Source organism: Numida meleagris, chromosome 5, assembly GCF_002078875.1.
Source record: "Numida meleagris isolate 19003 breed g44 Domestic line chromosome 5, NumMel1.0, whole genome shotgun sequence".
NCBI lineage: Eukaryota > Metazoa > Chordata > Aves > Galliformes > Numididae > Numida > Numida meleagris.
This window is the reverse complement of record NC_034413.1, coordinates 36,007,830-36,022,186: the sequence shown is the minus strand read 5'-3', so window position 1 is coordinate 36,022,186 and position 14,357 is coordinate 36,007,830. Positions and strand designations below refer to the sequence as shown.

General features: G+C 41.1%; 1 protein-coding gene across 2 annotated transcripts in view; it reads left to right on the top strand.

Annotated features, from left to right (window-relative positions):
- Positions 1–14,357, top strand: part of IQCA1 (IQ motif containing with AAA domain 1) — a 95,075-nt gene that overhangs the window by 52,318 nt on the left and 28,400 nt on the right. The window contains exons 8-11 of one of the 2 annotated variants that reach the window (XM_021398795.1): positions 2,856–2,984; positions 7,486–7,561; positions 13,102–13,205; positions 13,419–13,514. In XM_021398795.1, the coding sequence (XP_021254470.1) occupies positions 2,856–2,984; positions 7,486–7,561; positions 13,102–13,205; positions 13,419–13,514 (405 nt within the window). Of the gene's footprint in view, positions 1–2,855; positions 2,985–7,485; positions 7,562–13,098; positions 13,206–13,418; positions 13,515–14,357 lie in introns of both variants that reach the window. The other variant, XM_021398794.1, reaches the window with a different exon arrangement.

Genomic DNA, 14,357 nt, shown 5'->3' with positions numbered 1-14,357 from the left:
TAGGAAAAACAGAGGCCAAAATTCATCCACCCTTACTGATGTGCGTTCTCTTCCCCAACATTAAGAGTTCTCATAGCGCTTTCAGCATCATTTCAAAAAGAAGCAACCTAGCAAAGAAAGAGAAGTCTAAAATAATTTAGGAAGTCATCTGCTTTTATTTCCACTATGAAGTTTGCTTCAGTGGAAAAAAAAGGTATTATAATGCAGGTGAATTGCTTAGTATCTCAGACTAACCTCTGCTTGTCCTTTCCTTTCATTTCTCTTCTTTTGTCAGATTCTTCAGGCATTTTCTTGTAGCTGGAGGGGAAATTGTTCTGTATAGAAGAGTACAAACCATTCAAGGTTAGATACACAGCTGGTTTCACCCCAGCTCTCAGTCCTCTGCAATTACAAAGCTGCTTAGAGCAGAGGTGCAAGCAGAGCTGGAGAATCTGTACTGAAGGAACATAGGGGAAAAGGTGTATCTGATGATCTGATACAGAAAAGGAAAAATTATACTTGTCCTGTCATTCTCTTTTGGGAAGCAGAGACTTCAGAGAAGTCAGGCTTTACATGCTGGCCATGCTGCCAGCTATGTGGCTCAGCATCTCAGACCTGCATATGCACTGCAAGACAGAAGGATAAGGGCAGATCAACAGTTCCATCCCATTAGAGCAGATTCATAAGCACGGAAACTACATCTAACCCCTTCAGTGTCATTTTATTCATCTGTATAAAAACATGAAACAAATCGTTGCAATCAGAGTCTGCGTGCACTTAAAGCATTGCCAGTAAAACTTGGTAGCGCTGCCTAAAATTAAAACCATTTGCTGATCACATGCGTGCTTACAGGAATCCTGCTGGATAAGCCCACTGCTGAGATGCTGGAAGTAGTTGCAGCTGCCCTTTCCTAGACAGGCAGAGAAGAGGTTGGAGGTGGAGGGGAACAGGTTGGATTTCTAGCTGGGTATCAGTGCTACAGCAAAGGATGCACTCTGGGTAGCTCTGTTGGTTTTGGATACAGCAGGCCTGCTGGGATGCTAAAAACCCATTTTGAACTCTAGTCAATCTATTAATCTATCCAAGAGAATGAAATGCTTCGCTGCTTATCACCGCAAGATATGTTGGAATGGTGCTTGGGGTTTAAATTACCATATTTAATTAAATGTATGATACTGAAATGCTTGGGGAGATCCAGTAATGAAATTTCACTGACTGCAAAGTATAGCCCTTGTTGTCCCCTACTTCCACTGTCCAATCTTTAATGCATTAAAAGGCATTTCATAGAAAACAAATATTTCTACAGTTAGAGGAAACATTTGTCTTAAACTTGGAAATCTATTTTCTACGCTTTCACAGTACTGCCAATATTAATGATCCATTAATAAGTTTCATCGACCACAGATTTTCTGTTCTACAGTCATCAGTACATGATGTTACATTTCATCTCTGGCACAAGATAATGCAATCAGAGGCATCTGGGAAGAAGAAAATGGTAGAAAAAGCAAATAGTAGTAATGCAGAAATGACCAAGAAGTAAGCTGATACAGCTCTGCCCAGTTATCAGATACTGATAGCTTGCAGGGATAAAGATGCTGGGCTATCTGCGTATCTGTCAGAGCTCATCACAATATCTCTATCCAATCTCTCTCATCCACTAGAACAATTTCAGTCTTTAGCCAAATATTGAAAGTAGACATGCCTTGAGGCAATCTCTCAAAATCTCCCTCCATAAAATCAATCTGCCTTAAAAATGCTAAGACAAATTCAAAATCCAGCTCTAAACCCAGAGGGAACTCTAAGTTGTATATCATTAGGATATTGCACTTCTGGGTGGTTTCAGGAACTGTTCATACTGCATAAAAGCCCTGGTGGCTTGGGACATGAAAATTATCACTTTCTGAAAGATGCATTAGGATAGTCATACTTATGCTGAGGTTTGCCTGTCGGCACAAATGAAAGGGGTCTCTCTGTAATGGATCAGCTGCTCTAAAATTCTTCATGCCATGCCCAGGATCTGCTGAAATGCAGATCTGTAGACTTATGAGCACAATTCAAGGCCTTCCTTCCTCCCTTTCTCACCTCTAATGTGGTTGCATAGCTACACATTGGCCCATTCCATTACCCTTCACAATACAGAGAGACTATTTGGAGTTGCCATCACCATCTGAATGACAAGGGGGGGAAAAGCATCTGGTAGGTACATAGCAATAGAGGACTACCAAGCAATGTATTGGATACTGGATTTCCTCAGTGTTGGAAACCTGAAACCAGGGGAAAAAAAGCATATGCTGGTTCATATGTCAACGGTTTAAGGGCTGTTTGGCCTGGTTCCGTGACGAACTGGGGGGGGGGGGGGAACCCACGCCCCGGGAAAGGGAAAAGGGAAAAAAGGATAAGGAGATGGGCCTAAGAACAAAACTGCGGCAGTGATCTGAGGAGAAACAAACTAATTTACTAAATAAGATATTGGAATGCAAAATAACACACTATAATACAATATAATTACAGTTTAAGCTAATAAATCCAATAAAATGAGAGAGAGTGTCCAAAATTGAGGTAGGCCTTACTCTAATACCGACGGTGTGACAGCTGGGGAGGGAGATGCTGCCGGGACGAGAAACAGGATGAGAAGAGAGACAGGTCTTGTGATCTGTGAGTTTTTATCTTTCCCTCTGGCTGGAAAATGGTAACAGGGCAGCAAAGTCCCCTGGGAAATGTAGTAGTCCTTCTCTTTTGAGAACCAGGTACATATACTACATGATGTTATGATGTGGAATACCAGTAACCAAAAATCATAAAACCATGACACTCTTGCAGCATGTCTAACACACCTTGCACATGAACATTTGGGCATTCCTTTCCTTCTCTTTCAGGTTGCTGCAGAGCTGGCTGCTGAAAGAGAGATGGCTTTGCAGAAAAAATCCCAAAAGGAAAAAAAAGAAAAAGGAGAAAAAGGGAAGGAAAAAGAAAAAGGAAGGAAGACACAGAAAACTGGAAAGAAAGTAAGATTTCACACAGAAAAATCAGTTTGTGAAAATGAGATAAAGTAGACCCTACTCAGGGACTAGGGGGACCCTGACCCTGAGGGTACAGGGGGAGAGGATATGTATTTGTATCAGACTGATCACTGAGGTTTCAGGTTCAGGAGACACATGGAATGGTTGAGGCCAGTCCCCCTTCGAATTTCAACCTCCACGATGGTCTCAGGGAACTGTAGTTTACTTCTCCTATTTTAGGAAAGGAGTTTGCATGGCCACAACTCAGCTCAATGGGGAGAGCTGACGTAGGTGGACAGACTGCCAGAGACACGGATGAGAGGAAAAATACACTTTATGGCTTTGGTATTGTTTCCTTTTGTGTATATTCAGTGGTGGCCAGTTTTATAACGAAGCATTTACACTCTCAATTTTGGAGTATGCAAAAGTTGGTTATCGCTACCCCTTTACACAGGAACTAAGGAAATGAGAACCTTAGTCTCTTTCAGACACCGATTTCCAAGCTTGCTTGGTCTTCCAGCTTAAATTTTAAGTACAATTTGCTAATGGCCAGCTGTGCCTTTTGTACTGCAATCCAATATTTTGTACGCTTGTAAATTGCAGTCATGCATTTTCAGTTTACATTCTTGGGGTATGAATTCTTTTCTGCTTCAAGTCACAGTGGACACCACTTAATGTATGATACATTCCCTGAAGTCTTCGTTACACTCAGGTTCTGGTTACCCCGAAGCTGCACTTCCAAGTTATTTCAGGAACAGCTGTACTGAGGAAGGAATCTGTGATACAACAGTGCAGTGACTAGGGGGCATCTTCATAAGTAAGCTACACAACAAGAATTGTAGGCTTTTACTAAAGCAACTACTTTTGCTCATTATTTATAGCATAAACAAAGTGGAAATGATATATATATATGTATATATATTGTTTTAATACAGGTCATTAATCTCTTATTGAGTATGTGGAGAAGACACCAGAATGTTCTGGCACAAAGCTTACTCCTCTCTGCAAATTTTACACAACTTGATTTATCAAGTCCTAACCCTGGAACAACCATGTGACAAAAAAAAAAAAAAAAAATCATCAACCATCAATCTGGCCAGAGCTCTCAAAACAGCTAGCCAGGAAACTAAACAACATTAACTTAGAAAGCATCAAACTAATTTGGATGAGGATATCAAAAGTCTTAACTTGCAGCTTAGTTAGCATTTTCAGCCTGGAAAGATGCTGTTTGGGTCAATTGAAACGGAGAATATGAGATTTTATTTCTTCACAAATGAAGATGTACAGCAGGCTGAAGGAGAGGCATACATAAATATGTTTTCCAAGCTCTGAGCCTGATGTTGCTTTGCCAGCTAGAAGAGGCAGTGGCCAATCCTGTACAGTGCGTGGAGAACTGTCATCCATCAGGGTGACACTAGATGACAGGGTGACAGCATTAGTGAAGGCACCAAACTCCAGGGAGTGGAAAGTGGACTACTGTCATCACATTGTTGTATCTTAACTGGCAGAGCTGAGCCAGCCCCAAGGAGAGAAAGTGAAGGAAGAGGAGCATAATGCCTGCAGACCTAAGCCAGATCATACTGACACCAAGTTATCCATAAGATTTCGAGGGACTTACACTAGTACTAAGTTTGGTTCTGCTGGATCACTTTCTACTGTGACCGCTTAAATCGGTACAGGCATTGCAGAGCTCTGTGGGAAAGATCAAATAAAAGTACTTGCAGGGAAAGCTATTGCTTCGAAAAGCTTTTGAAATTACAGCCTTGCAAGAGCATTGTCTTTCACAGCTACACGGAAAGGAGATGCTTCCACAAGAGTGTCCTCTAATGGCTTTCCATGGCTTTCTCCTTGTCCTCTGTCCTCCCAGCTTGGCTGGCCCAGAACAAAGCATCTGGTCTTGCAAAGGCAATGGAGAAGGATGTTCCAGGCCCTTACAGTTCAAGTCAGTGAGGTGTTCATGCTCAGACATGCTAAAAAATACCATACCAACCCAAGCTTCTGAAGCTGGATGTCAGCTAAGTCGTCTGCTTAAAACCATGACTTCCACAGGATACATTCGATTCTTTGTTGTGTTTCTTTCACCTTTTACTAGATAAGAACCAACATAGTACCAGAAATGAATCTCTGTTCTTCTCGTAGCCCCTACAAGGTTGTTTTGAAACAGGGTGAAATAACAGCGTTATTACAACTCGATGTCTTTCTCATCTCTTCAGCCATCACAAGTCCTGTCAAGTAAAATTCCGAGCCATTAGATCAGGTTCTCTATGGTTCGTTGAGAAAGAACAAAGGGAACATTCTCTCCAAGGTTATAGTACTGACAGGGAAAAATAGATATTAAGAACAGTTGGGAAGTATGTGGAAAAGTTCTAACAGCAGGACTCTTATTAAAATAAGTGTAGGCTATAAGTCATAGTGGGGCAGTCAGAAAAAAGCCTTGCTCATAACTTCAGTTCTTTAAGAAAACAAAAGTTTGATCCCAGAAGGAAATTTAAATATTTCTGAAGCCTGATAGCAATCTCTAAAGAAGCGTATTTGATATCAAAGCAACTTCATTTTCTTTCCTGTAAGGTGTTGATCTGATTTCCCGTGGGGCACCTAAGAACAAAAGCAACTTCAGCACCGTATGATCCCTCTTTCCAGCAGCAGAACACATGCCAGACCAGTCTGAGCTGCTTCACCCAGTAATGCACTGCACCTTGTCTCTCTTATCAAATGTGAGCGCAGCTGAACAATCCCTAGATTTCATCCACATTTTGTCCTTAGTGAAATCTATTAGCAAAATCTCCATAGCAGAAGTTCAGCACGCAGTCAGTTCACCATCGTGAATGAGAATATAAAGCCACAAAGCCATCTGACGCTGGCTAAACTTAAGAGAGCTTAAATCAAAATGTGTATTGTTGGCTCGAGGTGCTTTAGCACATGACACAGAATAAGCATGGATTCAATCAAAGAATCACCAAGGTGGGGAAAGACCTCCAAGATTATCCCATCCAACCATCCACCCATCATCACTAAACACAGAAAAATATGTCAACAGACTTCAAAGGAAGGGAAGTTCTTTGTATTACATGGACTCCAATGATGCTAATATAGGAATAGGGAATTCAGAGCAGCATTTTGCAAGTGTTGTTGGACATACAATTGTTTTGATTAAAATCAGTGGAACTGACACAAGAATATTATTTACATTAGTGTTTAAAATCAGTGAAACTAATAATCAAAATGACTTATTGTCTTATTTTCAGCACCAAAAAGTAAGTTAATGTGTCCTTTCTTACTGAAGTTAAAAATGAATAACAGTCTCATTTTTAGGCTGTTGCATTGTTTTTTGATTATTTTTAGCAGTTAGCAGTTAGAAGTATTTCTTTTAGAACAGTTTTCATAGAATCATAGAATTATCTAGGTTGGAAAAGACCTACAAGATCACCTAGTCCAACCGTCCACCTACCACCAATAACCCCACTAAACCATGTCTCTCAACGCTATATGTAAACATTTCTTGAACACCTCCAGGGACGGTGACTCCACCACCTCTCTGGGCAGCCCGTTCCAGCACCTGACCACTCTTTCAGAAAAGTAGTATTTCCTAATGTCCAGCCTAAATCTCCCCTGGCGCAACTTGAGGCCATTCCCCCTCGTTCTGTCACCAGTTACAAGAGAGAAGAGGCTGAACCCCAGCTCACTACAACCTCCCTTCAGGTAGTTATAGAGAGCGATAAGGTCTCCCCTGAGCCTCCTCTTCTCCAGACTGATTTTAATGATTTTCTAAAAGATGTCATAAAAAGGTTTAAAGAAGACAGCGGAGTTGGAATATGCCTACTGCAAAAGATCCAAGGCTGAATCTGCAAATGCCACCCTGCAAAAGCTGGGAATAAATGAGAGCAACTGGGAATTTGAGTTCCAAGTGTAAAATCCTCAAATACTTGCTTATACTTAACTCAAATTGTTAAGAAACTCCTGAATCTCTTTCAAGTATACCTAAGGACCAAATATTAGAGGAACACATCAACATCTTTTACTTTAGACTGGAAAACATCCATATGTTTTGATGAAGCTGAAACAAAATATTTTGTTTTTCAAAATACACCAAGTTCAATATTTTTCTAATTATGGATTAAAATGAGGTTTCAACCATTTGGAGTTAACCCCAGGTTGGGAATTCCTTGGGGAGGGGAGGGAAGCAACCCAAGAGTAAATGAAAAAATAGCAAGGTAATTTAATGTACATGTTGCAAGCATCCAACAAACCTAAATTTAATTCTTGCAACCTCAGTAGATCAGCTGATAAACTAACACTCCACCATCCTCTTCTTTTGAAGAGGATTTCTTTAGAGCCTGCTAGGAGAATTGTAGTTGAAACATTTCATGACAGTGTGATAAAAACAATGTGTCTTATTCCTCAAACTGCATCAATTCTTTAAAAATCCAATGAAAAATATGAAAAAAGTCATAATCAAAGTTTCTACATATTAATATTCTGTTTTTCGTTTCACCCTCCACAAATCTAGGAAGAGGATGAGGGCTGGAAAATGGCTCCGAGTAATTTCCTTCCAATATTGGAAGAAGGAAACAGTCAATACAGAGGTCAGTACAAAAAGATAACAATTACAGTTGGAATGTTCTTCTAATTCAGCTTAATCTGAATGTCATTCCTATAAGGTCAAACTGTGCAGCTGCCCAAACTGTGAAACATTATAGAAATGGGGACATTAGATTAAATGGTATTTAGGAAGGGAGTCCCTCAATACTTCAAGTCTTCCTAGGGGTCTTTCAAAATCATTGTGCTAATCATGCTAGATGGTACATTTCTGAATGAAAGTGACCAAACTAGAACCAAAGAGATTTAATGCAAATACAGAGCCTCTCTTAGATTTTCTGAGGGCAACAAAAGTGACAACTCAATAGCAAGTAATTTAAAAGCACTATCAGAGAATCAGAGAATCATTAAGGTTGGAAAAGACCTCTAAGATCACTTAGTCCAACTGTCCACCTACAACAAATATTACTCACCAAACCACATCCCTAAGCACAGCTACCCTTTCCTTAAACACCTCCATTGACAGTGACTCCACCACTCCCCGGGCAGCCTGTGCCAGTGCCTCACCACTCCTTCTAGAAGAAATTATTCCTAATATCCAACCTGCCCTCCTCTGGAGCAACTTGAGGCCATTCCATCTTGTCCTGGGAGAAGAGGCAAACCCCTACTTCACCACAATCTCCTTTCAGGGAGCTGTAGAGAGTGAAAGATCATTTATAATCCAACCATCAACCCCCCTCCACCATGCCCACGAAACTGTGTCCCTCAGTGCCACATCTCCACAGTTATTGAACACCTCCAGGGATGGTGACTCCTGTTCCAATGCATTTCCATTCTTTTTGAGAATAATTTTTTCCTAATACCCAACCTACACTACAGATCAGGCTTTAGCATCAATGTTTTCCTGCTCCTGCCTTTATCCCGTCTTCCTCTCATTCATGGAAAGTACCCATAGATGCATTCACACCTATGTAGTCTAGTCAAATTATTTTTGATAGCATGTTTTAATCTTTTCAAGCATGGTGGGGGTGTGTTGATGGTTGGACTTGGTGATCTTAGAGGTCTTTTCCAACCTTAATGATTCCATGATTCCATAGCAGCTCTGCTTCCCAGGGCTCCACAGTGCTTCTTGGCTCCCCCACTGAGGCTTTGCAGCATCTAGTTCTGAGCTGTGAACTCACAAAATCCTTGTGTTTGTCCAGATCACTCTCCTGCAGGTTGTGGGAAAACTCACAGGGGCTTTACACAGAGACATGGCATTGGATGTGAGTGTTAGGAACAGGAACTTATTAGCCTCCGTGGTGCTTCTGTGATAGGATTGATACTCCACAGCTATCTCAAGTAACAAGTCAGGGGCTTATTAGAGGAGAGGGATGTGTTTGTCACCCAAACTGTAACTGAATCCTAGTTCATGTACTGTCATCTCTATCAAGATACATGCTTTGAGCTCAGTGGGGATATAACACATGTTGGGGTTACTCACACTAACTTTTTGCATGAGGAAGAGGGCTGTTCTGGAGGTGTTACATCTCACAAAGCCTCCCAAGGACTACACAGCAGTATATTAACAGTCTGGGGAGCCTACGTTCCTATTCAGGCACCTGGACTGAGTCCCTAGAGCCAGTCAGTGTGAATAACTCTGTCACCGCATTAGGTACTGACAGCACTTGCAGGCACACCACGTCTTGTGCTCAGGCACAGGCAGCATCCTTTTGGGGCTCACAGAAAGAGTCCTCGTATAAGCTTCAAAGAACAGCTGCAGTTTTGTCGAAGGCACAGTAACAGCCTATAGCCATCCAGTTAAGCTATTCAATACCATATTTATTCTCAGTAAACAGCTATTAATTCCTCCATGCAGCCATCCCCTGCCTCATTCACCAGCACTTCATGCTTGTGTTGTGCCTGATCACACAGCTATCACACCCTTCATTGCAATGCTACTGCTGGCTGTTCAACAAAATGTTCATTTGGTCATGGATGAGGTTCAGGTTTTCAAGGCCCCTAGAAGGAAATCTGTTACAACATCTGACAAGGGCAGTACAAACCATTTATTGTATTTTTAATTTCAGCCTGCTTTCATTTCCACAACAGAATTCTTTTGAAAAAGCAGCTTGAGTGTGGTCTTTCTACACTGGGGCTTTTTTCTATTGCTTTGTCAAAATAGCTCAGTTACTGTCGCAATCTTCACAGAAGTTCAAGTTTATTACTTCATAAATCTTGAAAGCATCACTGAAGTAAGGAATCTGAGTTAAGCAAGATTTATACCAGGTGCCTGCAATCAATTTATTTCAAGACCATTGTGGATGTGGTTGCAGCCTGCTGAAATGATAGCTGTCCAAACAGTGAACGTTTTTGTTTTGTCACCTTTCCCCCAGCTCTTCAAATTAAGAAAGTTTTCCTAACCCCTGAAACTGGTCGATGTGTTGTTCTTAGGTTGCTTAAGCATTTAAATAGATGCAGAACAGTTTTCTCAAAGTCCTAAGCATTTCATTTACCCCATTTCCATTCCATTTCCCCCCCTACTCTACCAAGCTAAAACTATTAAACAAACCTTGTTGGAACTCGAGAACACTTTTGTTCTCCCAAAACTGTATTTGTCAGTTTTACTAGTTGCTAAGCTACATTTGCCAAGCCCTATCTCAAACACTTACTTTATACAGTGCTGCTGAAAACAGCCAATTTCTCTGCAGGCAACATCTGCTTTTACAGTGGAATAGCAAAATCATACGTGGAACAAATGTAAATAGCCTGACTACCTCAGTCTTCTTGGGTTTCCTTTTTTCAACTCCTTGTGCTGTAAGACACCAAAGTGCTATTTCCCCCATTTTACAGCAGCCAGTTGGTCCTCAGCTTGCTCAGTGTTGGAACTGGAGTTCTACCCAAGCACCCTATGACCCCGACTTTAAGGCAGGGTGACACTGTGGGGTTTTGCCTCGTGTCAAAAGATTTGAACCCTTTTGCCAGGAGGTTGAAAGAAGTCATGTTAAGAAGAAAAGCATCACACTTCAAGTAAAAGTACTTCAATTGCAAGCTGCTCTGAAATTCATTTGGTTTACCTGCTGGTCTGCAGAGGGAAAACTAATGCTGCTGAAGAGGTGACGTCAGCAGCCCCACTAGTGCACTGGCTGTCTTTTGGCTGGCCTGGAGAGGTAGGCATTTAAAGCTATCCAAAGATAAGCTTGCACTGTTTTAGAAGGGGTGATTAAATTGCACTGCACGTACTCACAAAAATAGCTCCACAGCTGCATGATCATCTGTAACAAAACACCAGGCTCGTCTGACTGACCACTGCAAACAACATCTTTAGATTTCTGACCTCGCCTTAAAAATAACTTTGTGGTGTTTTGTGAAAGAACAATGTAGCATCTAACACCTATGAGTTAGCGATCTCCTTCATAAAATCGGAGACCTCTCACCTAGCAGCTAATATAGCGCTGAGAGAACTCAGCGCCAGGTAATAGCAAAGGCAGCTCCAAAGAGCATCACTGCTTTGTCTGCTGTGGATATTAACTGCTAATCAATTTACAAAATGACAACAAACAATTATGGAAAGAACAGAATAAAAATCTGTGGATCCCTCCATGAAAAATAAATACCTAAACCTTAGCACTCCTGTGAAAACATAGCACTTGCAACCTGCTGACCCAAGTGAGAAAGTGTTTAAAAATTCACATCACTCCCATGTAATATTCCCTTTCCCCAAGGCTGAAATTCCAAACTGGTAACCCTGGAGGAGGTACCCTGTAACGAGGGCAAGTCAACTCTCCTTCTTGAAATATTATGTGACATCTGTCATGCCGCCTGATGACCCATGAGTAATTTAAAGAAATTAATGTCTATACCTTTGAGTTTCTTTCCTTGTTCCCCAAAATCCTTCACCATCTCAACCGTTTTTTGTGATGGAACTAAGACTACTCACCAGCAAAAACTATTCCCCATGTGTAAAGTTGCAAATACTCTGCACGTAATTGGGCTCTGAAAATTCGTCGAGGATGGAAATAGCAGCCAGTATTATATTAAAGGGGCAAAAACCAGGATGATCTCCTATGGGTACTGTGAAAACCTTTCTGAATTTATAGTGCCTTAGAAATGGCAGTAGGTACAGGAAAGAGTTCTCTCTACAAAACAGATTCATAAAGGAGCCTATGTCTTAAAGTAGAAAGCTGTCATTTTAAATCATCTGGAAATTGAATTAGCACATACTGCTGGAGATTAGCTGTCATCTTTAGAGACACTGCCAAGGCTTGAAATGCAAGGAAATGAAAGTTATGAATTGTCCTCCTTTAAATTAGCTCAAAAAAAAATGTAGAAAGAGGAGAGGCGTTTCCATTAAAAAGGTACTTTCTGCTAATAGCAAAGAATTCAGACACGCACAGAGCTTGCCAGATTTCATTTAGTTTTCTTTCTGAAGAGCAACTTACAGTTTGCATCAACAAAAATAAAGAAGCATACCTCCTCATCGTTAACTACTTTATTATAAATAAGGTTTTTTTGAATCGTCAACCTGCATCAGCTTGCTTTGATCCTGGAGTTTTGTCTCCTTACTACTTCTGCGTTGCAGAACACTAGGAGATGAAGGTGCCTTATCAGATGGGTCTTGTGTCTTTTGGAGAAGGACTTCAGCCACCTTTCGGTTAGTCCATGAAGTCTATTTAAAAATAAACACAAATAGCTTGTTATTGCCAGGCATCTTAGACTCTTTGTAAATACAGATAGATATCTGGACAAAACCCTTCTGGCCAGAGTATTTCTGTTACCTTTTGTTGCTCTTTAAGATTTCTAAAAGTACAGAACACACAAGTCAATTGCTATAATTACATTTCAGTTCTTACTAGCATGCACTCTATGCACTCTATGTCATTCATGGATGGAAGCAGTATATTGCTTTGTCAGACTTGCTGTCCTCTCTCACTCACATATGTGTATCTCTCAATGCATATTCCAGTGCTTCTGGCCCATATTCCAGTTCCACATGAATTACTACAAAGGTTTGCAACAGCTAAAATTTCTCTTTAACTAAGCATTAAATAATTGACCAGGAGAGAACAAGGAAAACTTTCTGGAATAAGTGACACCTTCCTTTGGTCCCCTGATTTGTGCCAGCCAAGAGCTATGTAGCAAGCACACTCCTCAGGATGGGAGCTGTCTTTGCAACTGTTTTTTGGTAAAGACTTACGCACAATGCTGGTAAGCAGAGAAAAAAAAATGCCAAGATCAGGTATGGTATGATTAAACAATACTGCATTACCTGCTCTGGACAGTGAGCAGCATTCCAGGCATTCAGCTTTACAACCAGCAAATGACAGCCTCAATGTCCCATTATTATCCTCCTGATACCCAATACCAATTTACAGCCCAAGGCAAAACAACAACAACAAAAAAAGTTAACCTCAAGATTTGCAGATCCTAGCACAACAGGGCTCTGAACTTGGTAAGGCTCCCTCGAGTCTGCTTCTTTCATACAACTAATAATTTAATACAAGCTGCCTACAACTATGGTTTTTTTTCCAGCCTCAAGAAGCAGTTGGAGAAATCAATGATTTCTGTAAGTTTTCTCCCCTTTTTTCTCTCTTTTGGATAATAGCAGTTTGGCAGAACAGAGACGAGGGAAGGGATTTCCTCCAGGATCACGACCCAGAGCTGATCAAAGCAGAAAAACGGGAAGAAGTGGAGGAAGAGATCAGAGTGCAGGTGAGCTGACAATGGTAAGAGGACCCTAATAACGTGCATTTCTTGTGTGTATTTCTCTGAAAATGTAAGAACCGGTCCTGGCATAGACCTTACCTCCTTCCAGAGTGCCCACTATTTGTTCTTAGCTTTAATGCTCGTTTGGCCGAACACCTGTCTGCAAGATAGTGGCAGAACAGAAGACTTAGAAAGATTCAACTGTGTGTGTCTGGACAGGTGGATGAACTGATGCAACAAAAGCTGGAGAATCTCAAGCTAGCCGTGGATGGAGAGAAGAGCAGCAAAAAGAAAAAGGGAAGAAAAAGTGAAAAGGTAAGAGCAGCAAATCATGAGAGTTCAGGGTAAACATCAACTTTCTGCCCAGATACGGTGGTGTTGAGTGCAAGCCCTAGTCTCATGGATACCAATTGGAAGATGCCTTCTCTAAACCTTTACTGAACCTAAAGTCAGAAGCATTTAAAAATCTATTCTCCTGTGTTTTTTTCAGGGCCGTGTCTCTTTACCGTTTTTATCGTTTAACCCTTAGAACCATTGCTCAGGACAAGTTTGTCTGAAAATGCACTATCACGGGTTAGATCACATTTTTGAGAGGAATACACAACCCTCTTGAAATTCTTTTGCCCATGAAAATGACAGAAAGGTCCCAACAACGCCTTGTTAAGGTGACTGGCTTGGGCTAGTAGAACCTTCCAAGGAAGGCATGGATCAGGGTGCCAGTCAGCCCAGATGCTGACTGCTTTCCTTCTACATGAGGATGCATTGATTTGTCTCAAAACTGTACATCAAACAACCACTTTGAATGTCTTGTTGAAACCTTTCACTTATCTATAATAACGTACAGCTGACATCCAGCCAGGTGCACCTTATTTAACTACATTGCTACTTACTACTGAAGGATTTGGGAATGTGTGACTGAGCCAAGTTTATTTAAACATATCACATAGGTTAAAGACATACATTATTTTAATGTGTTACCCACCTGTCGTGTTCGCATCTCACATTGCCATATGCAAAATCCCATAGCCCGCGGTTCCCAAAATTCCTTACCCAAGCATTTAAACCGTAGATCATGTCAGTACAAAATAACTGGGAGCTTACAGACCCTACCTTTCAATCAGCAGTTCCACTTAAAAGGCGCAGGGCAAATACCAACCC